This window comes from Oryza brachyantha, chromosome 6 (assembly GCF_000231095.2).
Source record: "Oryza brachyantha chromosome 6, ObraRS2, whole genome shotgun sequence".
NCBI lineage: Eukaryota > Viridiplantae > Streptophyta > Magnoliopsida > Poales > Poaceae > Oryza > Oryza brachyantha.
In genome coordinates, this window is record NC_023168.2 from 21,202,583 (window position 1) to 21,227,747 (window position 25,165).

At 41.3% G+C, this 25,165-nt stretch overlaps 4 protein-coding genes across 7 annotated transcripts; 1 reads left to right on the plus strand and 3 right to left on the minus strand.

Annotated features, from left to right (window-relative positions):
* Positions 1 to 1,789: 1,789 nt before the first annotated feature.
* On the minus strand, positions 1,790 to 3,547 carry LOC102714107 (benzyl alcohol O-benzoyltransferase-like). The gene has a single exon (XM_040525313.1). It carries the CDS (start codon positions 3,484 to 3,486, stop codon positions 2,134 to 2,136), a length of 1,353 nt encoding a protein of 450 aa, XP_040381247.1. The 5' UTR covers positions 3,487 to 3,547; the 3' UTR covers positions 1,790 to 2,133.
* A 4,418-nt stretch (positions 3,548 to 7,965) lies between these two features.
* LOC102714387 (benzyl alcohol O-benzoyltransferase-like) lies at positions 7,966 to 9,562 on the minus strand. The gene has a single exon (XM_040525283.1). The coding sequence runs from the start codon at positions 9,457 to 9,459 to the stop codon at positions 8,107 to 8,109; it is 1,353 nt and encodes a 450-aa protein (XP_040381217.1). The 5' UTR covers positions 9,460 to 9,562; the 3' UTR covers positions 7,966 to 8,106.
* A 4,716-nt stretch (positions 9,563 to 14,278) lies between these two features.
* On the plus strand, positions 14,279 to 24,764 carry LOC102714658 (pentatricopeptide repeat-containing protein CRP1, chloroplastic-like). Of its 4 annotated transcripts, none has more exons than XM_040524871.1 (7): positions 14,279 to 15,495; positions 16,121 to 16,273; positions 16,399 to 16,470; positions 16,773 to 16,875; positions 16,943 to 17,075; positions 17,558 to 17,871; positions 24,346 to 24,764. In XM_040524871.1, exons 1-5 carry the CDS (start codon positions 14,347 to 14,349, stop codon positions 16,948 to 16,950), a joined length of 1,485 nt encoding a protein of 494 aa, XP_040380805.1. In that variant the 5' UTR covers positions 14,279 to 14,346; the 3' UTR covers positions 16,951 to 17,075; positions 17,558 to 17,871; positions 24,346 to 24,764. The 4 variants fall into 4 exon arrangements, with proteins under 4 accessions (XP_040380805.1, XP_040380804.1, XP_006657333.3 ...); XM_040524870.1 differs by lacking the exon at positions 24,346 to 24,764 and adding an exon at positions 18,484 to 18,985; XM_006657270.3 differs by lacking the exon at positions 24,346 to 24,764 and having other exon boundaries at positions 17,558 to 18,036.
* On the minus strand, positions 19,047 to 20,215 carry LOC102717164 (formin-like protein 1). Its single transcript, XM_006656415.3, has one exon. The coding sequence runs from the start codon at positions 20,096 to 20,098 to the stop codon at positions 19,262 to 19,264; it is 837 nt and encodes a 278-aa protein (XP_006656478.2). The 5' UTR covers positions 20,099 to 20,215; the 3' UTR covers positions 19,047 to 19,261.
* Positions 24,765 to 25,165: the final 401 nt, after the last annotated feature.

The window sequence follows — 25,165 nt, forward strand, 5'->3', positions numbered from 1 at the left end:
AAGACTAATTTCAGTGTTTCTGCATTTTTTGCAAGTCTGATAGTCCTGACCGAAAAACCGCAAAGCACCTGTCTAATCCATCGTCTGCTACACCAACCATGTCTGCATCAGGAACAAAGGTAATAATTTTTCCTTGGTTCTTTTACCTCGACTGCATTCTATCCATCCCATGCTAACCTACCAAGGCAAGATAGGTCTCTGTGCCATTACATGTTGCGCAGTCTACACAGTCCTCTGCAACAGCGAAAATCAGTGCAAACAAAAGGTATGAATCCATTCTTCTATCGATTACAAACGTGCATCCTTGCGTACATTCAAAGCTGACCTCGGTATTCTTTCATTAGAACACGGTCTACATCTCCAGCTCCAGCTGCAAAAAAGTTGTTCAAACAGAGTGGTACCGACTCAAGGTATTAGTATAACATACTACATTTTTCCATTTGCATCGGGTGTAATGTTCCTGCTCATTTTTCACTGCAGCGAGTAAGCCCTGATAAACACCATCTGCCACGTCTTTTGGAGCCCTGTCTATATCCTATCATGTCAACCACAACAGACATTATAACGAACAAACATATCTTACCCTTTTGTATAAAATCCACTGCCTTGTTGGATGGGCTCTATACCTATCCTTCATTTTGCTAAAAACCTCTATATATTGTATAAGGCTACCAAGATCTTCTCTAATCAACATACAAACTTATTACATATTGCTACCAGTGTAGCTAATGCTGTATATACTATGGAACTACACCTTCGCTGTCTGTAAATTATTCTGTTAGTCTATAAACCAGATTTGACTGATGGCCATGTTACTATCTCGCTCGCCCTCTATATACCTTATATATATCTTCTAAATGCATCTAACATGAACAAAGAGACTGTGTTTTCCCTCTATGCCACTCGCATTATTAATGCAGTAAACCAGCATGTCTATGTACCCAACATAAACAAAGACGTTCTGTTTTGCCTGTGTACCACGCACATTGGTAGTGCAGTGCACCAGCATGTCTATGTATAGTTATGACCATCCACCATGCAACATCATCTATTATGTCCCAATTCTATCCATGTATGCCTATGTAATACAACCATCTCTTTTATATACATCTGCTACTACAAATGGTGCTCTGCGATCTCACATTGTACCGCGCGCATAGCGCGCGCCCCCCGCTAGTATTACCACATAGACCGAATCCTCGTCATGTGTACCAACTACCGAGGATGCAATGGAATGGATGTGGCAGAGGGGCATCAACCTACTTTTAAATCTTTGGACACCTAAATAGAATATTAAACATAGATAAATCAAAAAAACTAATTACACAGTTATGTGAGAAATTGTGAGACAAATCTTTTGAGTCTAATTAGTACATGATTAGCTATAAGTGCTACAGTAACCTACATGCGCTAATGACGGATTAATTAGCTCAAAGGATTCGTAACACGGTTTCCACGCCAGCCGTGAAATTCGTTTTTTCATTCGTGTCCAAAAATCCCTTCCGATATCCGATCAAACGTCTGATGTGACATATAAAATTTTCATTTCACCGACTAAACACTCCTTAAACAGCAGTAGAGGAACAGATTCACAGGGATCTACGGCAACGGCATTGCCGGGGCGATGGAGTAATTGTTTCGTTTTTCATGAAAAATATCAAACGGTATATTTACAGATAAAATATAATTTATAAATAATTTTTTTATATATGTATTCTTAACCATATAAAATTTAATGCTGAAAAATAACTTCAAAACCCAAAATTGATTTTAAAATTAAGGTTGATAGTTTAATTTTTTGGTTATAATCATAATCATAATTTATAAACGAAAAAATGGTGTGGATGGGTATCCTCACACCTCCCTTGACGTGTAGCACACATCTTCTGCATCATCTATTCATCTGATTGATGAACAGTGCCAGCATGTTCCCGTAGTACATAATAGTCCGTGCATTTTATTGGACATCGATAAAAATCTGATTAAATACTTTCCATACCAAGAAGAAACAAGAACAATATAACACACCTTGACTGACAAATACTTTTTATTTTAAAAAAAAGAGATAAGTTGAACACACGAGCTGCAATTGCATCACTGGACTGGACAGCAGCAGCAGCAGCAAGCGAGCGCCTAGATGAGTTCGGTGGTGAGGGCTTGGACCTCGAGCTGGAACTTGTCCATGGCGTCCTTGGGCAAGCAGATTGGCACGACGACGCTCTGCTCACCCTTGCTGTTCTTGGACCTGGAGAAGTAGTTGGTGACGCCGACAAGCGGCCCTTCTCCGCCCTTCGCCGGACCGCCGTAGACGGCCTCCCCCCACCCGAAGTCCACGCTCTTGAACCCGGCGTGGCTCACGTCGGAGACGATGTACGTCCGCGACAGCGCGAACAGCGGCCGCCCGGCGACTACCATCAGGTCGGCCACCGACTGCAGGTAGTCGTAAGTCACCGCCGACTTGGCCTTCTTCACCAGCCCCAGCGCGTGCCCGAGGTCGCCGCCGGCGAGATCCCCGGCTGTCGTCGCCGCCACGGAGTAGGCGAACGCGTTCCCGTAGAACCCCTCCGGGAGCGGCACGTCGGGGCGCCCCCGCGCGTTCACGATGAACGACAGCCGCACCTCCTCGCCGGCCGCGTATCCGAGCGCCGCCGTGCGGCTGCACCAGATGCACGCCACCACCAGCTCGAACCGTGAGCAGCTGCCGCGGATGCTCGCCGGCGCGTGCTGCCGCAGCCCGGCGATCTCGCGTGGCCCGAAGAAGAACGTGACGCGCACCATGTCCTCCGGCGGCGTCGACAGCATCCGGTCCGGCCCGCCCGCCGGCTCGCGGTACTCGAGGTGCGGGTACGACGGCCGCGGCGGGTCCCGCGCCATGAACATCTCCCTCCCCCACGAAGGCGCCACCGACGGCGTGTCGGCGCCGCGCGCGAGCTCGCACACCGCCTTCTCGAACTGCATCCCGCCCGGCGCGTCCACCACGCAGTGGCAGAATCTCTGCCCGAAGACGAAGCCACCACACCGCAGCCTCGTCACCTGGATGTAGAGCAAGGGGCGGTCGATGACCGGCTCGACACCGGCGATGGTGGTGCTCTCCAAGATAAACTGCTCGAAGCAGGGGAACGGCGGGCTCTGCACGTCACCAAAGTCGTCGGCGGTGAGGTCAGCATCAGCCTCGGCGAACATGACGCCCTGGCCGGTGCACTCGACGACGAGCTTCCTCCCGGCGTCCTCGCGGAGTCGGCCGGCGAGGGGGTAGTACGGGACGAGCGCCTTGGCCAGCGCCTCCCGGATCACCATGGCCGGATCCTCCCCTTCCTTGGCCGGGTTGTTGCGGTACAGGTGGATGCCGGAGCTGTAGAACCGCATGCCCTCGCCGTCGTCGATGTCCGACAGTGCCTTCACCTCCCGCGGCGTCGGCGCCGCCGGTGCAACTAGCACCGGCTCTCCCCGCCGCACCGTGAACGCCGGCAGTGGCGACGACACCATTGTTGATCGATGGATCAGTGAGACAGGTGATGCGTGGGATGGATGAAAGGTGGTTTCGTAGTATGCGTGGCGCGAGTGGAGTGAGCTAAGTTTTGGCGCGTTTTATAGCGCGGGAAACGAAGACGGGGTTGGTGACTTGGTTTGGTGCCATGTTCACCCATGCAAGTCCATGTCAGTCTTATTTTCTGATGGTAAACAATCAAATGTTTTCTTCCTCTCACAAAGAATTCAATTTTCACCTTCTCTAATTGTTATAATTGTTATAGAAAGACTGTGATGTAATTAATGTATTAGAGTTTGGTAAAATAGGTGACAAGTGTATTAGAATTTAAAAATGGACGCAATATATATGCATTGAAATTATATTGGTACATACGTGATGAGTTAAAAATAATTTGTTTTGGATAAAAGTGTGATCAAATATTTAAAAATTTGGCGGTTAATAACTTTAAAATATTTAAATGGTCAATCTTGGATAAATTAAATCAGGGTACTTATATTTAAAATGTAATACACCTCAATAATATAACATCATTTTGAGTGTTTACGAGTCTTTATAAAAAAGACAAAGGTTAAAATTTAAATATGAGTAGTATCATGTTGTTTAGAGTGATTTTTTTAGTGCTATTTGTTTAGTAACGAGGTTTGCAATTATAAAATGTGGTATTCCTACCTCCCAACCTCCTCGTTGTTCAAGAGAAGACGCCACACCTTTCTTACTGTGTGAATTAATCCGAGCTACAGAGCAAAGTACTAATCAAGAGCAGAGAATGCCTAAAGTTATAAACGTACGGCTCCTTAATTAGGTAGTAAGAGTAGTAATCAAGCTGCTATAAATCATATATAGCACATTTCTTATTATTCCGGCCGTTCACATCACCTTATTCATCTAAACTGCACTCATAAAATCACTTCGTTCCCGTCGTAAAAGATCTCGAAGAACAACTTTATTGGTCTCACTGATTTTGTCTCTTTTCAAGTGAGGTTTGGTGGCCATTTTAATACCGGCGGGCGACTCCTCAGATTAGGTGGGTCATCTTTTCGACTTTTCACTAAAAAAATATCTATAAATAGAAAATAATTTGTAAATAAAACTTTTATATACGTAATCTTGGATATCCAAAAGCAAATGTTAAAAATAAAATATAATAAAAAATCCTCCAAATTAACTTTAAATATAAGATTAAAAATTAAAAATTTGGCTTATAAACATACGAGTAAAAACTAAAAAAATGTGGTGTAGGTTTAGAAACTAGTGGTGGAGTGGTGTTGCAAATCTGGATCTTTTTGACCTGAAGAACAAGGAATTCAGTTAGCAAGAGAGAATACTGGCAAAACATCACTGTTCTTCCTGCCCGAATTATTAGCCGGTGCTGTGAGTAATCAAGAATCGCACGTAGAAATTCTACGCTCATTACTGCCACGTGCATGATGTGATAATAAATTAATAACAGATTATATTAGTGCAGATCTCTCTTGTTTGATGCCTCTTCTGATTTTCAGTCTGTCTGCGCTGTTTTTACACGACAATATCATCAGTGAGATTAGCAGTGTACCTAAGAGACCGCCCACTGAATCTGTATTTGTTCATGAATTAATGGATTACTTTAAATGTTGCGTCCAAAGTACACCGTATAACTAGTTGATACCTTCAATGGATCACCATTCACCAATCTACAAATATGTATTGTGTAGTGGTGTGCATGGTTAGCAAAATTGATGTGTTTTTTCATGAAATCCGTTGGCCACCGGCGGCTAAAAAAACGATATGTTTTTAGCTGGTTTCCATACAAAATCGAATGAAAGTCATCAGTTTTCAGCAAACCAGTAGGAAGTGGTTTTTACTCTTAAATGAAAGGTAAACCCTGGTGTGTGTGTGCTTGAGGGTATACTTACCTATGGGTGTAGCTTGCAAGGTTTTGCATGGCTAGGAGACCAATTCATTTGAAATCAGTTAAGTATATGTTTGGTTCATGAATTTGGTAGGATGGATTGGATCTATCCCTAATTTATAGGATGAGTTAGTTCTATTTTATCTGTTTGGTTAGAGGATGAGTTAAACTTTCTTTTGTTTGGTTATAAGGATGGATGTGATGGGATGAAGTAAACCTAACATTTGTTTGGTTCGACTATTCGAGAGATGGATATGAGATTTGAATGTGATTACTTTTTCACAATGAGTTTGTGAGGTTAACTACCATATCCAAAATAAAATATTGGATACTAGGATTAATACATGAATAACATAAAGTAATTGATCGTACGTTTATACAAATAATATATTTTTTAAAAAGTAATAAATGAAATTGATATTTCACAACTAATACATGGAATGGACAACGCAACACATGTTAGGACTAAATTATTTTTTTTGTCATGCTCTGAGTATGCCATTCAATCCGAGCAACAGAAAAATTCAAAAATCAGAGAAACAACACATTTTCTACTTTGCTACATGACGGCAGAATATTGCATCCCTCTACACAAGGAGAGCCAACCATATGTGGAACCATCCACCGGCGTCGAGCCGTCGACGGCATCAGAGCAAAAACAAAATCAGCTAATTTTGAGGGCAAATGCGACGGCCACACAAAGCAGTTTTTTAAGCACACGGGTGTATGTATGTTCGTTGCTTACATGTCATCTAAATAGTCATAAACAATTATAAAAAATTTGACAAGATAATTTAACCTGAGTTATATCACTCCACCAATATGCAAATTTAAATTCAATTTCTATAAGTCGTAGCAAAAATAACAAAAACAATTATAAATATACGTATACTTAGTTTCAGGTTTGTTTGTTTTTTTGCTACAACTTGTAGAAGTTGAATTTAAACTTGCATGTTTGTGGAGTGATATAAATCATACTCTCTCTATATTTTTATGTATGACACCGTTAACTTTTCAAATTACGTTTGATCATTCGTCTTATTCAAAATTTATATCCAAATATACAAAATTATAATGCATACTTAAAGTTCATATAATAATAAATCATATTATAACAAAATAATTAATAATTACATAATTTTTTCAATAAGACGAATGGTCAAACGTGGACATAAAAGTCAACGGCGTCATATAAAAAAATATGAAGGGAGTATTAATCTATCTTGTCAAATTTTTTCATATTTTTATAACTATTTAGATGACATGCAAGCACACGGGTATACCTACACTCGTGTGCTAAAAACTGCTTCCCAACGGCCACATGCATAAACAGCAAAATAATAATAATAATAATAATAATAATAATAATAATAATAAATAACCCAGGCGGCCCCGTCCCCTTCAGCCTCCCCCGGCGGCGGCTCTGCGGCTGCCCTCATCACCTCCCCCACCGGGGTGGCGCGGCCCTCTTCACCCCCACCCCGATGGCCGCGATAGAGTCTTGCCCCGACTAAGACAGCCCCCGGCAACCCCCACCCCCCGGGCAACGGCTGCTACGCTCTTCATCCCACCCGACGGCGCCGACCAGCAGAGGTACTCCCTACTACGATCCCCTCACCTCCTCCCCTCTGTACGACGCCAGACCCAGCGTATCCGGGTCCGCACGGTCCGGCTAAATCGAAGGGATAGTTCCATCAACATACGGAGGAAGTATTTCCGGATGGGTCCAACCTAACTCATTTCATGAACCAAACCAAACACTATCAACAATGAGATGACTCGGTCGCAATCCATTTCATAATTTCATCCTTATAACCAAACGCATCCTAGCATCCTTAATAAAGGTGATAACCGACTTGTAATCATGTTAACTAAAACGCCATTGATTGGTTCGATTTATCATTAATATTTATTTAATGTCAAGTAGTAAGTTCATGATTTTTCTCTAAATTTGTAAATAAAAAATAACTTATGAATAAAACTTTTATATACGTGTTCTTAGCGATATCAAAGTCAAGCCTGAAAAATAAATTATAATAAAAACTATAAATCAACTTCAAATTTAAATTTAGCTTATAACTATAACCAAAAGAAAAAAGACGAGGATAAAAGCAAACCAGAAAAACATCAGGCAAGTTAACCTGGAGATCCATGATCAAACAAAACCTTTTTATAAAACTAGATAATATAATTGACGAGATGACAGAGGTCAGGGAATTCACCCCAGTACATCGCCAGAAACATACAATGAAAGCAAACGTCCTATGGAAACCAGCTAAAAACGACATTGCCGCGGCGAGTGTATCCTCGTACCAACGGCATTGAGTCATTGAGTGCATCGTTTGATCGATGAACAGTGTCAACATATTATGGCTCATTTTTTAGTTATGTTTATGTTTATAAGGTAATATTTAAATTTATAGTTGATTTTAAAGATTTTCATCGAAATCTATTTTATAGTCTTAACTTTTAAATCACTAAAATATATATACAAAGATTCTATTTGTAAATTATTTTTTATTTACAAATAGGCGGTCAAACCATCGCCACCTTCCCGTAGTACATACTCCATGCATTTTACTGGACATCCATAAAAATCTGATTAAATACTTTCCAAACCAAGAAGAAACAAGAACAGTATAACACAGCTTGACAAATACTGAGAACAGTTGAACACACGAGCTGCAATTGCATCACTGGACAGCAGCAACAGCTAGCAATCGAGCGCCTAGATGAGTTCGGTGGTGAGGGCGTGGACCTCGAGCTGGAACTTGTCCATGGCGTCCTTGGGCAAGCAGATTGGCACGACGACGCTCTGCTCACCCTCGCTGTTCTTGGCCCTGGAGAAGTAGTTGGTGACGCCGACGAACGGCCCTTCGCCGACCTTCGCCGGACCGCCGTAGACGGCCTCCCCCCACCCGAAGTCCACGCTCTTGAACCCGGCGTGGCTCACGTCGGAGACGAGGTACGTCCGCGACATCACGAACGGCGGCCGCCCCGCGACCACCATCAGGTCGGCCACCGACTGCAGGTAGTCGTACGTCACCGCCGACTTGGCCTTCTTCACCAGACCCAGCGCGTACCCGAGGTCCCCGCCGCCGAGCTCCCCGGCCGTTGTCGCCGCTACGGAGAAGGCGAACGCGTTCCCGTAGAACCCCTCCGGGAGCGGCACGTCGGGGCGTCCCCGCGCGTTCACGACCAACGACAGCCGCACCTCCTCGTCGGCCGCGTACCCGAGCGCCGCCGTGCGGCTGCGCCAGATGCACGCCACCACGAGCTCGAACCGTGAGCAGCTGCCGCGGATGCTCGCCGGTGCGTGCTGCCGCAGCCCGGCGATCTCGCGTGGCCCGAAGAAGAACCGGACGCGCACCACGTCCTCCGGCGGCGTCGACAGCATCCGGTCCGGCCCGCCCACCGGATCGCGATACTCGAGGTGCGGGTACGACGGCCGCGGCGGGTCCCGCGCCATGAATATCTCCCTCCCCCACGAAGGCGCCACCGACGGCGCGTCGGCGCCGCGCGCGAGCTCGCACACCGCCTTCTCGAACTGCATCCCGCCCGGCGCGTCCACCACGCAGTGGCAGACTCTCTGCCCGAAGACGAAGCCACCACACCGCAGCCTCGTCACCTGGAAGTAGAGCAAGGGGCGGTCGATGACCGGCTCGATGCCGGCGATGGTGGTGCTCTCGATGATGAACTGCTCGAAGCAGGGGAACGGCGGACTCTGCACGTCACCGAAGTCGTCGGCGGTGAGGTCAGCATCAGCCTCGGCGAACATGACGCCCTGGCCGGTGCACTCGACGACGAGCTTCCTCCCGGCCTCCTCGCGGAGGCGGCCAGCGAGAGGGTAGTACAGGACGAGCGCCTTGGCCAGCGCCTCCCGGATCACCATGGCCGGATCTTTCCCTTCCTTGGCCGGGTTGTTGCGGTACAGGTGGATGCCGGAGCTGTAGAACCGCATGCCCTCGCCGTCGTCGATGTCCGACAGCGCCTTCACCTCCCGCGGCGTCGGCGCCGCCGGTGCAACTAGCACCGGCTCTCCCCGCCGCACCGTGAACGCCGGCAGTGGCGACGACGCCATTGTTGATCGATGGATCAGTGAGACTGATGCGTGGGATGAAAGGTGGTTTCGTAGTATGCTTGGACGCCGTGGAGCGAGTGGAGTGAGGTAAGTTTTGGCGCGGGAAACGAAGGCGGGGTTGGCGACTTGCGGGGAAACTTTTTAAGCACATGGATGTCGGGTTCGGATCCTATGCATCACGTGAGGAAAACAGTAACACAAAACAGTGCACAAAACACCCTAGTAACAGTAACACAAAACATTTTTACTACTGTAGAAATAATTGTATCATCTAATTTAATTCGGTGGTTAAAGGTATACCAAATGTAAATTACTATAACATCTCTGTAGCACCTCTGCATTTTGTTCTCTAGTGCGGAGGATCTCATTTCTATGGATGTTATCTAAAATGTTATAAAAAATATCATTTTTAAAATTTTCAATCTGAATTAAAATTCAGAGATGTTTTTTTGTTTTTTCACCGTCTAGCTTTGTTTCTAGAACACTAAGAATATATATATATATTATTTATAAATTATCTTCTATTTTCAAATATATCACGAAAAAATCATCGCATAAGTAAAAGAAAAAAAATTAGGCAGGAGGTTCAGAAACTTGTGGACTGGTGTTGCAAATCTGGATCTTTTGACCCGAAGAAAACGGAATTCAGTGGCTGGCTGGATTCGGCGATTTTTTATGTCGCTCCTAAAATTGGAGGTTTGGACGTTAATTAGAAGTATTAAATATAGATTAATAACAAAACTAATTGCATAAATAAAGGTTATTTCATTATATAATTTTTAAGCCTAATTAATCCACGATTAGCAAATGTTTACTGTAGCATCATATTCGTTAATCACAGACTAATTAGGCTTAATAGATTCGTCTCGCGAAATAGTATAGAGTATGGGATGAGTTTTATTAATAGTCTATACTTAATACTTTCAATTAGTGTATAAACATTCGATGTGATAGGGACTTAAAAAAATTGGAGGGAAACACACAGGCCATGTTTAGTTCCTAAAAAGTTTTTCCAAAAATATCACATCGAATCTTTGGTCATCTAAATAGGGCATTAAATATTGATAAAAATAAAAACTAATTACACAGTTATGGACGAAATCGTGAGATGAATATTTTGAGCCTAATTAGTACATGATTAGCCATAAGTGCTATAGTAACCTACCTGTACTAATGACAGATTAATTAGGCTCAAAATATTCGTCTTACGGTTTCTAGACAAGTCGTAAATTTTTCTTTTATTCATACAAAAACTCTTTCTGACGTCTGGTTAAACGTCCCACCCTTCTTTAAAAAAAATTGGAATCTAAACGGCCTCAGTTAGCAAGAGAGAATACTGGCAAAACATCACTGTCCTGCCCGAATTATTAGCCACGTGCACGATGTATAATAACAGATTTGATTAGTGCAGATCTTTCTTGTTTGATGCCTCTTTTGATTGTCAATCTGTCTGCGCTGTTTTTACACGACAATATCATCAGTGAGATTAGCAGTGTAAGGGTATTTCCAACCTAATGATTAGGATATTGTCCATATATTAAATAAGTTGTCTTCTACGATAAAAGATGATGTGGCAAATAAATAAATGAGGAAAGAGAATAAAAGCATGTCTTGCATGAGACATGGTTTTCTACACAATATTCAAGATATCATGTGAGATAAGTAGCATTAAAGTATGAAATAGTGGTGTTTGTATTGGAAAAGCAGTGTCTAGTACTAGTTTCTTGATGATGTGGAGTTTATAAAAACTACATCCAGTGTTATGGGTTATGAATGTCCTAAAAGAAAAAAGAAGAGAGAGAGACCGCCTACTAAATATGTATTTGTTCGTGAATGAATGGATTACTTTAACTATCCATAAACAAAAGAGATTCCGAAATTTTTGGCAGAGTTTATATTTGAGATGATATTACATAGATGGCCTGTGACAAGTTATTCACATCAACTATTAGTGAGCGATAAATAGAGTGGTTGAATGTAGTAGAAAAAAATATTAATACTCTCTCATCAAAAAAAATATTAATACTCTAAAATTCGTTGTGTTTATCGACGGAGGGAGTTCCAATCAACGAATGAAGTCCCATGCGTGAGGACTGTACAATAAATTTCACGACTAGCCTATAAACTGCGAGACAAATCTTTTAAGTCTAATTAATTCGTCATTAGTACATGTTGGTTACGGTAGCACTTATGGCTAATAATAGACTAATTAGGCTCAAAAGATTCGTCTCAAGATTTTTTACATAACTGTGCAGTTAGTTTTTTGTTTATCTATGTTTAATGCTTTATTTAGGTGTCCAAAAATTCGATGTGATGTTTTTAAAAAAAAATTTTGGGTACTAAACAAGGCCTTAGTCATATGCACGAGGACTGTACACGACAGCGGCGGAGGACGAAAATTTACCTCCGGCGAACTTAATACTACTAAGACCACGTTCTTTTCAGAGATGCTAAGTTAACATATCCTGAAAAACGTACTAATAGATTTTTTTCAGTACTAATAGATTAGTACATGATTAATTAATTATTGATTATTAAAAAATAGAAAGTAGATTAATATGATTTTTTAAAACAACTTTCCTATAGAAATTTTTTTGTAAAATATACGTCATGTAGCAGTTCGAGAAATGTGCGCGTGGAAACGAGATAGATAATTTAACTTAGCAATGCAGCTGTACGCGGCCATGTAAAATAAAATGAAGCTATAATGTATTAACTTATAAATTATCATGTGAATGGTATTCCATATGAATAGAGCTTTTTTCTCATTCTTGAGGAGGTACTACTGACTTAAAACAGCGGTACCAAAAGGTACCAAATTTTACATAGAAAACAGTGATACTTCGCAGTACCTGCTCAAGGATAAAAAAAATGCTCATATGAATAACAGTAGTGTGATAATGCCAAAAATTAAATTGATATGTGGATAAGCAGTAACCACTAATTGTTACGAGTTGTTTGAGGAAGACTCATTCTTCGATGTTTTAAGGCTTGAAACCGCTTCATGATTATATCATCATTTAATTCTTTAAATATCTTCAGTGTAGCATATCATTAAATCACTAAGCCAGTCATCATCCATCTTATTGCTCGATCAGTCCTCCTCGTTCGTTTCTTCCTCGTTCGCGTACATCACTGAGTATGACGAGGGGGAGAGGGGATCTGCCAGCGGCCAGGTACGGCGACTGCCATACCTCGTCATATTGATGGCTCCGCCACTGGTACATGATGATAAGCACAATAAATTTGTTGTAGACTGGCCCTGTTTCAGTTCGTGAAAAGAAAATTTTTAGATGACATTTGGAACGTTTAACTGGACATCAGAAATGATTTTTGGACACGAATAAAAAAAAACTAATTTCATAACTCAACTGAAAACTGCAAGATGAATTTATTAAGTCTAGTTACTCTGTCATTAGCATATGTTGGTTATTGTAGCATCTATAGCTAGTCATGAACTAATTAGGCTCAAAAGATTTATCTCTCGATTTTCATTTAAACTGTGCAATTAGTTTTTCTTTTAATCTATATTTAATGCTTTATACACATGTCAAAGGATCAAATGAGATGTTTTAGGAAAATTTTTTTTGCCAATTAAACATGTCCATAATGGATAAACACAATTCATGGCTACATGCTGACTCATGCTGATTCATGGACTGGATCATTAGAGATATCTGCTCCTTGACGATACCTTTCATCTTCATGCTTGCTGGCATACTGTTCGTTTGATTGATAATCAGCAGATGAACAATCAGGAGCAGTTTGGTGCACCAAACCCTATGATCTGGGACCAATGAAGACACCTGCTGCCCTACCAGAGAGGTGATCCCACATTTTTCCTTTTGTCCTAGGCATTTAGCTTCAGAGACATACAAAGTATATGAATTTATCCGTACCAAATGGATCGCTTAATTGAGACCCATTTGATTTTCATGCTATGGTGATGACTGATTTTTGACGTGTGCATGGCATCATAAATTCATAATTTATTGAGGAAGATAATATGAATTATGATCTACGCTATGATCTGGGACTAATTAAGACACTACAGTTCAGCTACTCTCGTGGCCCCATGGAGCCACTTTGTGCCCTGTAGAGGGCAAGGAGGGTGACTCTACCTGGATGCGGTACGGTAGATGAAACTAGGAATACCATTTTACTATGGAGCCCATCTCCTAATCGTATATAATACTCCATCTATTTTATATATACAAAATTATATGTATTTATTAATAAATAAATAAAACTAGAAAATCTTATAGTATTAAATATAGTAAACGGAGGTAGCACCCAAATTTGATAAGAGACCACTCGTGATAGCAGATTGTACTGCTAATGCCCTAAACAACAAGTTTCGGGAAAAAAATCTATATAAAATTTGTTCCAAATATTTTTCAGAAGCAGCCATTTTATGTTTTAACAGGTAATTCGTTCGTTTATGCCCTAAAAGAGCTATTAAAAATAAAATAATCTAAAAAATATCCATTTCGAACTGAAAGAACAGTGACTAAGGCTAAGAGTTTAAAACATCCAGAAGTTCATATAAATCAAGGCATGTTCCTGATTAGTCTATATTGAACTATCCTCAAATTTCAAGTTGGAAAAAATACATGAATTTTATTGCCATTTACTTCCCTGTTTATGCTCATGAAAAACATCGACATACAATAAAGTGATAAACACGGCTTTTACATTATTGCCCACGGGTTTTTCGTTTCCGCCAACGCGACTAGGAAGCGGATTTTTAAAAATACGTATCCACATGAAGAAAACATATTCGGGTGGATCTTTAGCTCTATCGTTTCTACCTTTCTTCCCCAACTGGCTCCCGTGTCCTCCTGTCTCCGCAGCTCACCACCACAGCGAGCCAGCAGGCGCGCCGCCATGGATGCTTACCACCTCGTCCGCCTTTATCTCCCACCACCACTCCAGATTCCACCCACCCTGCCTCTCACGCGAGGCCGCCATGACCGTCGCCTCGCTGGCGCTGGCGCCGGCGCCGTCGCCTGCCGCGCCACCGCCGACCCCGTCGACCACCAGGAGCGGCCGTGGGAGTCCTACGACCGCGGCATCCAGTCCCACGCAAGCTCCGACCTCGCTTTATCACTGTCTATGCTCGCCGACATGCAGGCGGCCGGGTTGCGCCCTAGCGGCGCGGCCCACGCGCGCCTCATCCGGGCGCTTGCCCGCACCGGCCGCACGCTCGAGGCCGAGGCGCTCCTCCTCGAGATGCGCTGCCTCGGGCTCCGCCCGGACGCCGCGCACTACAACGCCCTCCTCGAGGGACTCCTCTCCAGGGCGCACCTCCGCCTCGCCGATCGCCTCCTCCTCCAGATGGCCGACGACGGCGTCGCGCGGAACCGGCGCACGTACATGCTGCTGCTGAATGCGTACGCCCGGGCTGGCCGCCTCGAGGACTCGTGGTGGGTTCTCGGCGAGATGAAGCGACGGGGTATTCGGCTCGACACCGCCGGGTACAGCACGCTCGTGCGGCTCTACAGGGACAATGGCATGTGGAAGAAGGCCACCGACCTCATCATGGAGATGCAAGACCACGGAGTTGAGCTCGATGTCAAGATCTACAACGGCTTGATCGATACGTTCGGCAAGTATGGGCAGTTAGCAGATGCACGCAGGGTGTTCGACAAAATGTGCGCAGAAGGGGTCAAGCCCGATATTACGACTTGGAACTCTTTGATTCGATGGCATTGTCGTATTGGGAATATGAAACGTGCTCTGCGATTCTTCGCTGCAATGCAGGAGGATGGGATGTATCCAGACCCAAAAATCTTTGCTACAATCATCAGCAGGTTGGGGGAGCAGGGGAAGTGGGATGAGATCAAGAAGCTGTTTCATGGCATGAGGAATCGAGGGCTCAAGGAGAGTGGTGCAATATATGCAGTTTTGGTTGACATTTATGGACAATACGGCCATTTTCGTGATGCCCATGACTGTGTAGCTGCTCTCAAAGCTGAAAATCTGCAGCTTTCACCTAGTATCTTTTGTGTCTTAGCCAATGCATATGCTCAACAGGTTAGTCTAGTTATTGGATATAGATGGATTTTTTTCGCCAGCTGAAAATGGCATGATAGTTACTCGATATAGTTGGAATCAACTTTCCATGGTGGCATGATAGCTGTTACTGTTATCTGATGCAGCCTAACATAGGGTGTCAAAGTATTAATTTTTGAAAACAATAAATTGTGTTTTTTAGTATGTAATCTCAGTTCTATCTCCCGATTAGAATCTCCACAAATAATTTAGTGAATCCTAATCACTTTGTTTATCTATTCAATACCATGTTCATTGTTCACTTGCCAGTTACCACCCGATCTGTTCAGGTCTAGTTAAAGGGGGTATGATCATTGCTTGGCAAACTGATCATTTCCCACCCATGGGTCCCCTATGGCACAAGTTTTCTTGCAAAGTCTAGCAAGGTATTGCAAGGCCAAATATGTGGTGGCATTATGCTACAGTAGGTTCAAAAGTGCTCTGAAATCCTCAATTATCATTCTGCCTTCCCAGTTTTGTTTTCTGTTGAGATTAGGCTTAATTGGTCTGAAAACATCAATATCTATATGTTCACTGTAAGTACCTTTTAGTCTGTGTGGCACTGTGGATGTGGCTACGTGCACCATTTGAACTTATCTCTTTTCAGGGTTTGTGTGAACAAACCGTGAATGTTCTTCAATTGATGGAGGCGGAAGGAATTGAGCCAAATCTTGTTATGCTGAACTTGCTAATCAATGCGTTTGGTACTGCTGGAAGGCATTTGGAGGCACTTGCTGTACTCCAGCATATCAAAGACAGTGTATGTTCTTTCTCCAGAAATGAGAGAAGAAATGAATTAGTTATAGTTATTATGGTTCTTGTTTGGGTTCCATGGTTTACTTAGTTTTAGCATCCCCTGCCTATCATTTATTTTCTCTTTTTCAGGGAATGAGTCCAGATGTTGTGACTTACACAACACTTATGAAAGCTTTCATGAGAGCAAAGAAATTTGAAAAGGTATGTGTATGTCCACTGTTTTACCACTGTTTTATACTCTTTATCATTTTAGTAACTTAAATATCGTGAACCTTAGTAACGGTGGGATTCTGAACAATTTATTTGTTTCACTGTTCACCATAACTCTTAAAATACATTTTTCCTTATGGTATGCTACTATCTACTATCTCACATTATAGAATGCGATTAGATTATCTTGATAAGGATGGTACAAAGAAATTTGCATAACCAAACTTTATGGAACATGATCTATGCACCTAACATTAGAAGATTGAAGCAATTCTGATTGTTGTCCTGTATAGGTGTCAGACATATATAAGGAAATGGAGCGTGCTGGTTGTACCCCTGATAGAAAAGCTAGAGAAATGCTGAATGACGCCTCTGCTATACTGGAGCAAAGGGGATGTAAGTGTTTCATTTGTAGCTGCCTCTTAAATTCCAAGGATAGATTAAATATATATGCTTTTGGCAGGTTATTGAAATTGGAATACCTACAATTCTGAAGCGGCTCAAGCTTCAATTCCTATAACTTGAAGAATCCCATCTCCGTCTTTTTGCTTCAAATGCTGAATGTATGAAACAGATATGATTTGAAGCAAATGCAGGTGAGTTTTGGCAATGCTCAGGAGTCAGGAATTTGGATATAGTCACTCGTGTAATTATTTCACTCCCTTAACATTGTAAGATGCCACTTTCCGATAGAGGTGCTCCAGTCTATTTAATCTTTTTACTGCTGAATTTGCCAAAAAAAAGGGAAACAGAGAACAACATTATTTGGAAAAAGAGTGTTAGGCCTCAACTTTATTAAACATAACAAAGTTTGAGGTCTTGGTAGTTTCTCCTAGAACTGTAAGACGACTTCTTGCATTACACTGCAATAACTTGGCTTATCTATCTGTTCAGATTTACATATTATTAAATTTCATGGGAGAAAATTATGGAAAACAACCATTTTATTAATTAAGAAAAGTTTAGGTCTCAAGCCCTCGATTTTTCTGAAGCATAGCAAATAAGTTATCATATTTCCATGTCTATCATTGTTTCTAGTTAGAAATTCAACTTACTTGGTTCCTCCTCAACATGATAGCCAGTGCTTTTGCACTCTTTTAAGGAGGCAGAATATCAAACTACATTCGGAGTGCACAAATGAATCCATATGGTGTAGTTTGAGGCACATTACATGGGAAATTCAACGAATCCAAAGAGGCACTCTTGTGGTATTTTGACATTGGGTTCTCACCTGCTGTTGAAAAATGTTTGGGTCTGCAATTGAAGCACGCAAGACTGAAACAGTGACAACAATTCTCTTGAAGTGTTAAGCTTTGGAAATTTGAGGTTGGATAGAATATTGAAATGGCCATTATCTTTTGATGCTTCCAGAAGTCTGGTTCTTCAATGCAGGTAACACGAAAACTGCCAGGCACTACTACATTCATTGCACTATGTAGGATCGGTCAAGCATTAAATCATTCATTTTACACCATAGGATCAATTGGCACACTCGTTTGCTTGTACTTGGATGCAAATTTCATAGTTAGTAACATTTCGAGGCATCAGGATAGGGAGGAATTAGGCCCCGTTTAGTTCTCAAAAATTTTCACCCAAAAACATCACATCAAATCTTTGATATCTAAATAGAGTATTAAACATAGATAAATCGAAAAACTAATTGCACAGTTATGTAAAAAATCGTGAGACGAATCTTTTGAGCCTAATTAGTACATGATTAGCTATAAGTGCTACAGTAACCCACATACGCTAATGACGGGTTAATTAGGCTCAAAAGATTTGTCGCGCGGTTTCCATGCCAGCCGTGAAATTCGTTTTTTCATTCTTGTCCGAAAACCTCTTCCGACATCCGGTCAAACGTCTGATGTGACACGTAAAAAAATTTATTTCACCAACTAAACACCCCCTTAGAAATGAACTTCAAATCAGGAAAAGGAATATATTAATTTTCTCTTCTGTTTATGATACAGAATTTTCTATCGCATAGTTTTCCGTGTGTTTCAGATGAAAAATTATATTCAGAGATGGTGAGATATACGAAACATCTGGAATTTCCTCACGTTGCTTTCTTGCTGAATCATATATGAGTAGCTTTGCACGATAAAGTCATAAAGAGATGTTGATAGTATCAGATGGCCTGATATTGACTTGTGTGCCACAAGATTGAGTGAAGTATGAAATAACCTGTGTAATCCATCATCCTGTGATAAGGCAGTTCTTTTATAATAAAATGCTTGTTTTCTTTGCTTCGCCCCTTATCTTTTGGTTTACATTCCATTTATCTACCGATAGACCATAACTCAAAATTGAATAGGATAAACCAATTAGACCTAAACGTGCATGTTTCTGTAGTTATTCATATATTGTAAATTAGTACTCCCCGAGAAATTGTCAAAGTGCTCTCCGAGAAAAATGCCAAAATACTGTTATTGAATTCATAACGGCATGATCAGTGGCTTGTAAAACACTAGAGAAAATTGCCAATTACTGCTATTGAATTCGTAACGGCATTAGCAATGGTTTGTTCATGGTTTAGACATAAGATATGAGCAAAAGATGAAACTTTGACAAGAACTCCTTCATTTCTACTACTTCTGACGTCATTACATATTCCATTCATTGATTCATACATCTTTTTAAGTTTATCTCATGCAAAATAGAAAACAGTACTAGGATTTGTATCCTTTTCCCTGATGTCTCTAATTTATATTACTCTATAGTGTAACCAAATTAACATTTTGAAACATAGATAATGCAGAAGCCATGGAAATACTAGTTTTGATCACTTGAGGTCGTCTTCATCGTCACAGTCGCTGAGCAGGTCGTCAATGGCAGCGGTATGCGTCATGCGCGCGGACGCCTGCTTCACCCACTGCGCCATCTTGGCCGTCTCCCTGCTGACCTTAACCTGCTCCTCGAGCGCCTTCTTGAGCTTGCGCTGCTGCTGCTTGAGCTCGGTGACCATCCTCTTGTTCTCGTCGCCCCACTCGCCGGCGTCGCCGATCCCAAGGATGTCGTCGGCGGCGGCTCTGACGCCGGCGTGGCTCTTCCTGCCGCTCCTGGTCGGAGTCCTCTGCAGTGTCTTCTTGGGGGAGAAGCCGAAGCAGCACGCCTGACGCGGCGGCGAGGGGGAGTCGCCGTCTCTCCCCCTGTTCCGCTCCCTCAGCATCGGCCGGCCGCGCCCTGGCCGGAACAGCTTCTCTAGGTCCTCATCGTCTTGGACCGCCGCCGGCGGCGGCGGAACGGTCATGGCTGGTGGAGGATGAGCATGCGGCGGCGAGGAGTTCTCTTTCTCCTTCTCCTCCTCCCGGGGTTTGTCGGCGTCTTCTGGTCGCCGCTCTTGCGCAGGCGGAGGAGGCTCCTGCCGCGGCGGGTCGGCGGGATCGGTGTGGTGGTGGGGCGGCGCGGTGGCGCTGCGGCCAAGGGTCCTGGCGGGCGGCGGCGCGGCGGGGAAGGACTTGAGCTTGCGGAAGCGGGACTCGAGGCTGGAAGGGAGCGCGGAGCCGTCCTCAGCGAGGTGGGCGGTGTTGAGCCTGGCGATCTGCTCGAGGGCCACGAGGTCGGCCGCCTCGGCGAGGATGGCGTCGACGGCCGAGAGCTTCCCGCCGGGGTACGCCATGCCCGGGCCCGGCCGCGCGAGGCGATCGGCGAACGATCAGGGAGGAAGAGGGAGTGGAGTGAGCTAGTGCTAGCCCAGTGTGGACGGGGAGGGTCGCAGCAGCTGGGGGGCCGAGGATTTTTGTTGCGGGGCGAGGGGAGAGGAGAGGTGGGGTGGGGGCAGTTTCGTCACGTCGGGCGCGTGGAGCGTGGTGGTGGCCCAGCCTCGGTGCACTGCCGCTTTTGACCGTTGCGGCCTGCTGCCTGCACGCCGCATGAAAAGGGTGTCGTTGTTAACACCGGCGGTGGCCGGACGCTGCTCCGGCGGCCGTGGTCGGGGCTTTTATGGGCATCGGTTCATGGACATCCGGGATATATAAATACTTTCAATACGGCAATATATGGAACTTAGGGTCATTGATGCCACTTTAAACCATATCATTGATGGATAAACCCACAAAATACGCATGAATTCGGTTTATTACCAAATGTTGGCAAGGTGTCTAGGGTATTTGGCAACAACTATAGTAATGTACTAAAATTTGGGTTGATGATATTTACCTTACAAGGAGCTAATGATGCCAAATTTTGGTAGGATAAAATGTGGGCAACAAACTAGAGACAACCAAAATAATCTTGCCCTTCCAAAATTTGGCAATGTCATCAAGTTACCAATATTTTGAGTGCCAAATTTTGGTAAAATTCATTTTGGCAACAATCTGAACAACCCCTTCTTGGTTGTCCTAATAATTGCATTGAAATTTAATAAAGTGCAGGGTATTATAGTCTTTTTTTAATTTTGTATAGGTATATGTAGGATGGGTGGAAAATAAAGTTATTTTAGGATAGAAGGAACAGTAAGTTAGCGTTTACCAAAGTTGGAATCAATGGATAGATTTTTGTAAGGATTTTAGGCTTAGACGGATGAATTAACTTTTATGAACTTAACAAAATTGTCGGCATTTCAAATATATATGCATAGAATTTTTTACACGAAACTTAGGAACTTACAAAGTCTGTAAATAAACATTGAAAAATTTATAATTAAAAAAGAAGGCCCACATCCTGTAGCCGATCCATCATCCGTGGAAGGAGTTTATGATAATGGCCTGATGATGGGTCGGTTTTTTTTCCAAGACGAGGCGTGTTGTTTTCCTATCTGTACACTGTACTCATCTCTGATCCCATCGGGGTAGAATTCGGATGACCGATGATTCTGCATTTCTGCCTGCAAGCTACCGATAGAATTTGCGAACAATATGGCCTATGCCTTTATATTCTGGCCCAAACTCCTGTGAGGTCCAAATGGAATGCGAGTATGGGAGCTTCTGGGCCGGAGCAACAATACATATATGGGCTTATGTTCAGTGGCAAAAGCTAAGGCCGATGAGGGATGAGACTTTGTCCGCGTTCGACCCATCCCTCTAGTTAACATATTACCTTCTTTTTCGCGCGCACGTTTGTCAAACTACTAAATATTATTTTTTTACAAAATAATTATAGGAAAGTTGTTTTAAAAAATCATATTAATTTATTTTATATTTTTTTAATTAATAATTAATTAATCAATCATGTATTAATCTAGTACTATATTTTTCGCGTTATAGTAAGTTAACTTATCTTCACTCAACCAAACGTGGCCTTTGTGTCTGTTTGAGGCTTTAGATTCTGAGAAACAACAGTTTGGTAGCTAGTTTCTGAGAATCTAGAAAAGCTCGTAAACCTAGCTTCTGGATTTTTAGTTCATTTTCTAGAATCTGTAACTACAGGTTTTCAGAAGCTGTGAACCGTTTGGGGTAACTTTTGACGAAGCAGCTTTTAGGAAAAGCTGTAGCTGGAAGAAGCTCCTCAAACAGGCCCTTTGCCTTAATGCAGTTATGAGTACAAGCCTAGTGCTAGCAGGGACTAGGCTCCCAGCATTTCGTGTTTTAGATGAAAAATCAAAATCATGTTTTTGCAAATAAAAAGTAATTTGCTGGTAAAACTTTTATATACGTTTACATAGTGACTTAAAAGTAAAAACTATAAAGCAAACTACTACGAAAAAAAATCATAAAATCAAGTCTAAAATTAATTTTTAAAAATTAAATTTTGGCTTATAAATAGTTGCAACTACAAAACAATAAGAGCCTAAGTACATATATAATCACTCTATGTATTTAGTTCTTTAGAATCACACAAAACAATACATATACATGATAGTATAACTAGTATGTAATTATAAATGTAGCCTACAATAATTGTAGTGTGATTTTAATGTAATAATATGTAATTATAAATATAACCATTATCGGGTACACAATTAGCAGCAACCGTCTTGAGACAAACATTACCCAAAGTATATAAATGATTGAGTTTTGGAACAACCAATCATCAATTTTGTAGTACGCGTCCTAGTACAGCAGTACTGCCATGATCTGATGGCTATGCATCAACAAACACATGCTATAAAACCAAGCCGTGCTGACTGCTGAGTTCTCCATATAGTACGACGAAAGAATTATTAGTTTTTATAGCTATTTAATAGTATAAAAAATAAATTAACTATTATAAATTTGAGTGTCTATTTTAGAAAGATAAGATAATAAATTTTTATATACATTTTTTTAAAGAACATTTGGTTTAACCGATCGAAAAAAACATGTGTATAAAGAAGCTTGTGTACAGAGCAGAGAAAGAAGCTTGTACTCCTCGTAAAAAAAACCAACTTTTCGATTTTTGTGTCGAGCATTTGACCATTTATCTTATTTGAAAAATTTTTGACACATAAAATACTATTCGTGTTTTATCATCTAATAAAAATAAAATTATTAATTGTAAATTTTTTTAATAAAATAAAAAGTTAAATATTATATTAAAAAACTGAAAAGTTGATTTGTTTTGGGACGGAAGAAGAGGTATGCAAAGCGGCTGTTGTACTGTCTGGTCTTTAATTACCCTTTCCTTACTCGAAACTTTAGTGGTTCAGCTCTTATCGGCACGGTGGTAAAGTACTAAAGTATACCCTCCCTGCCTTGTACTACTACGAGTGAAGAGAAGACAAACAATTAAAACAAAGCACAGGACAGCGCTCATCCGCTTCATCAAGAGCTGGAAACACAGGAGATCGCCGCCGGCTCAACTGTGCTGCAAACGAAAACTGGAAAAGTGGGTAACCTAATTAAATATACATATTTACAACTCCCTCCATCTTTATATTGTTAACGGTATTTTGTATTTGGTTTGAGTCAGACTTTAAATAAGTTTGATAGGATCTTTCAAAAAAAAAGTTTGATAGAAAACATATTAAAGCTAAACTTATAGCTAACATATTACTATGAGAAAATCTTAAAAATATCATTGACAAACATCTAAGTCTAAAATGACATCGACAAATGCGAGTTCTAACAAATGTGATCGTACAAATAAATTTGTCTGAGAAATATCATTGTTGTTATGATTCTATCTATTTTTTGCCATTAAATACACTGTTCACGCTATATCACTTAACGGGAAAAGTTGATGGAACCCTAACGACGATAGCATTTCTTAGATAAATTCGTTTGTATGATGATATTTTATAGAATTCATGCTCGTCGATGATATTTTTTTATAATTAAGTGTTTGTCAATGGCATTTGTTAGATTTCTCTATTACTATACATGTTTGCTCCTTCCTTGCTACTACCTCTCTGTCCGAGAACAATTTTATTTTTCGTTTTCTGTATCCACCGTTTGATCATCCGTTTTATTTAAAAATTTTATAAAAATTTTAAAAAAAATTAGCTACGCGTAAATTACTATTTATATTTTATCATCTAATAAAACAATTAATCATAAAAATTTTAAATAAAACAAAAGGTTAAAAATTATATAAAAACTGAAAAATAAATTTATTTTAGAACCGACGTACCGTTAAATTTTCTCTTAGTTTGAGGACGCAGTAGAAGGGTTGTTTAGTTCATAAATTTTTTTTAAAAAAACATCACATCGAATCTTTAGACATCTAAATGAAGCATTAAATATATATAAACATTAAAACTAATTACACAGTTATGGAGGAAACAGTGAGACGAATCTTTTGAGTCTGATTAGGACGTGATTAGCTATAAGTGCTACCATAACTAACATATGCTAATGATGGATTAATTAAACTTAAAATATTCGTCTCGTGGTTTCCAGGCGAAATCTAAAATTCGTTTTGTAATTAGACTAAGTTTAATGTTTAAAATTTTAATATGATGTTTTTTTAAAAGAAATTTTCAAACTAAACGACCCAGAAGTTGCGTAGGTCGAGGACAAGGAAAATACAAGAATAACGTGGGCTGAGAGTTGACACGATCGGGATTCGGGAAGCTGGAAAGAGGAAGCCACGGGGTATAGTACATGTGGCTGCTGCACTGCTGGATGAATTTTCGTGGTACAGTACTAGTGGAGTTGAAGAGAAGACAGCAGCAGCGTTGGTGCTGTTCCTTCGTCCGCTCCTTTTCTCGTGGAACCTTCCGGTCTTCCGTCCATTGCAAGCACAAAACACCAAACTTCGTTAGCCGCTCGCACGCACCCACAGCTTGCACAGTTGTACGTGTGTTTCATTTGGCTTTCATTTACATGCAAACGAACCTTTTCACTAGCACGAAAGAATTATCTTCTCTTTCTTAATTAAATTTTTGTCATATTATCAAAAAAAATCTGATGTGATACCTAATTAATATCAAATGAAGAAACATCGAAAATGACCTAATAACTTTATTTTTTTATTTCTGTGTTCAATGATTAATCATTCGTCTTATTTAAAAAAATTATACAAAAATATAAAAAATTAGTCACGTGTAAAATATTCATGTTTTACCATCTAGTAATAATAAAAATATTAATAAAAATTTTTAAATAACACGAAGAGTCAAAACATTATATCTAACAACTGAAAAATAAACTTAATATGAGACGGATGCAGTAGTTATTAAAAAAGAAGTCGTGGGACAACCAATATAAGATTAAAAATAAATACTTTCATCTTTCCGGTTATGCTTATACTTATAAGACAAATTTAAATTGTCAACCTTAAATTTAGAGTGGATTTGGGGTTTTTTCACTGGAGTTTATTTTTCCAG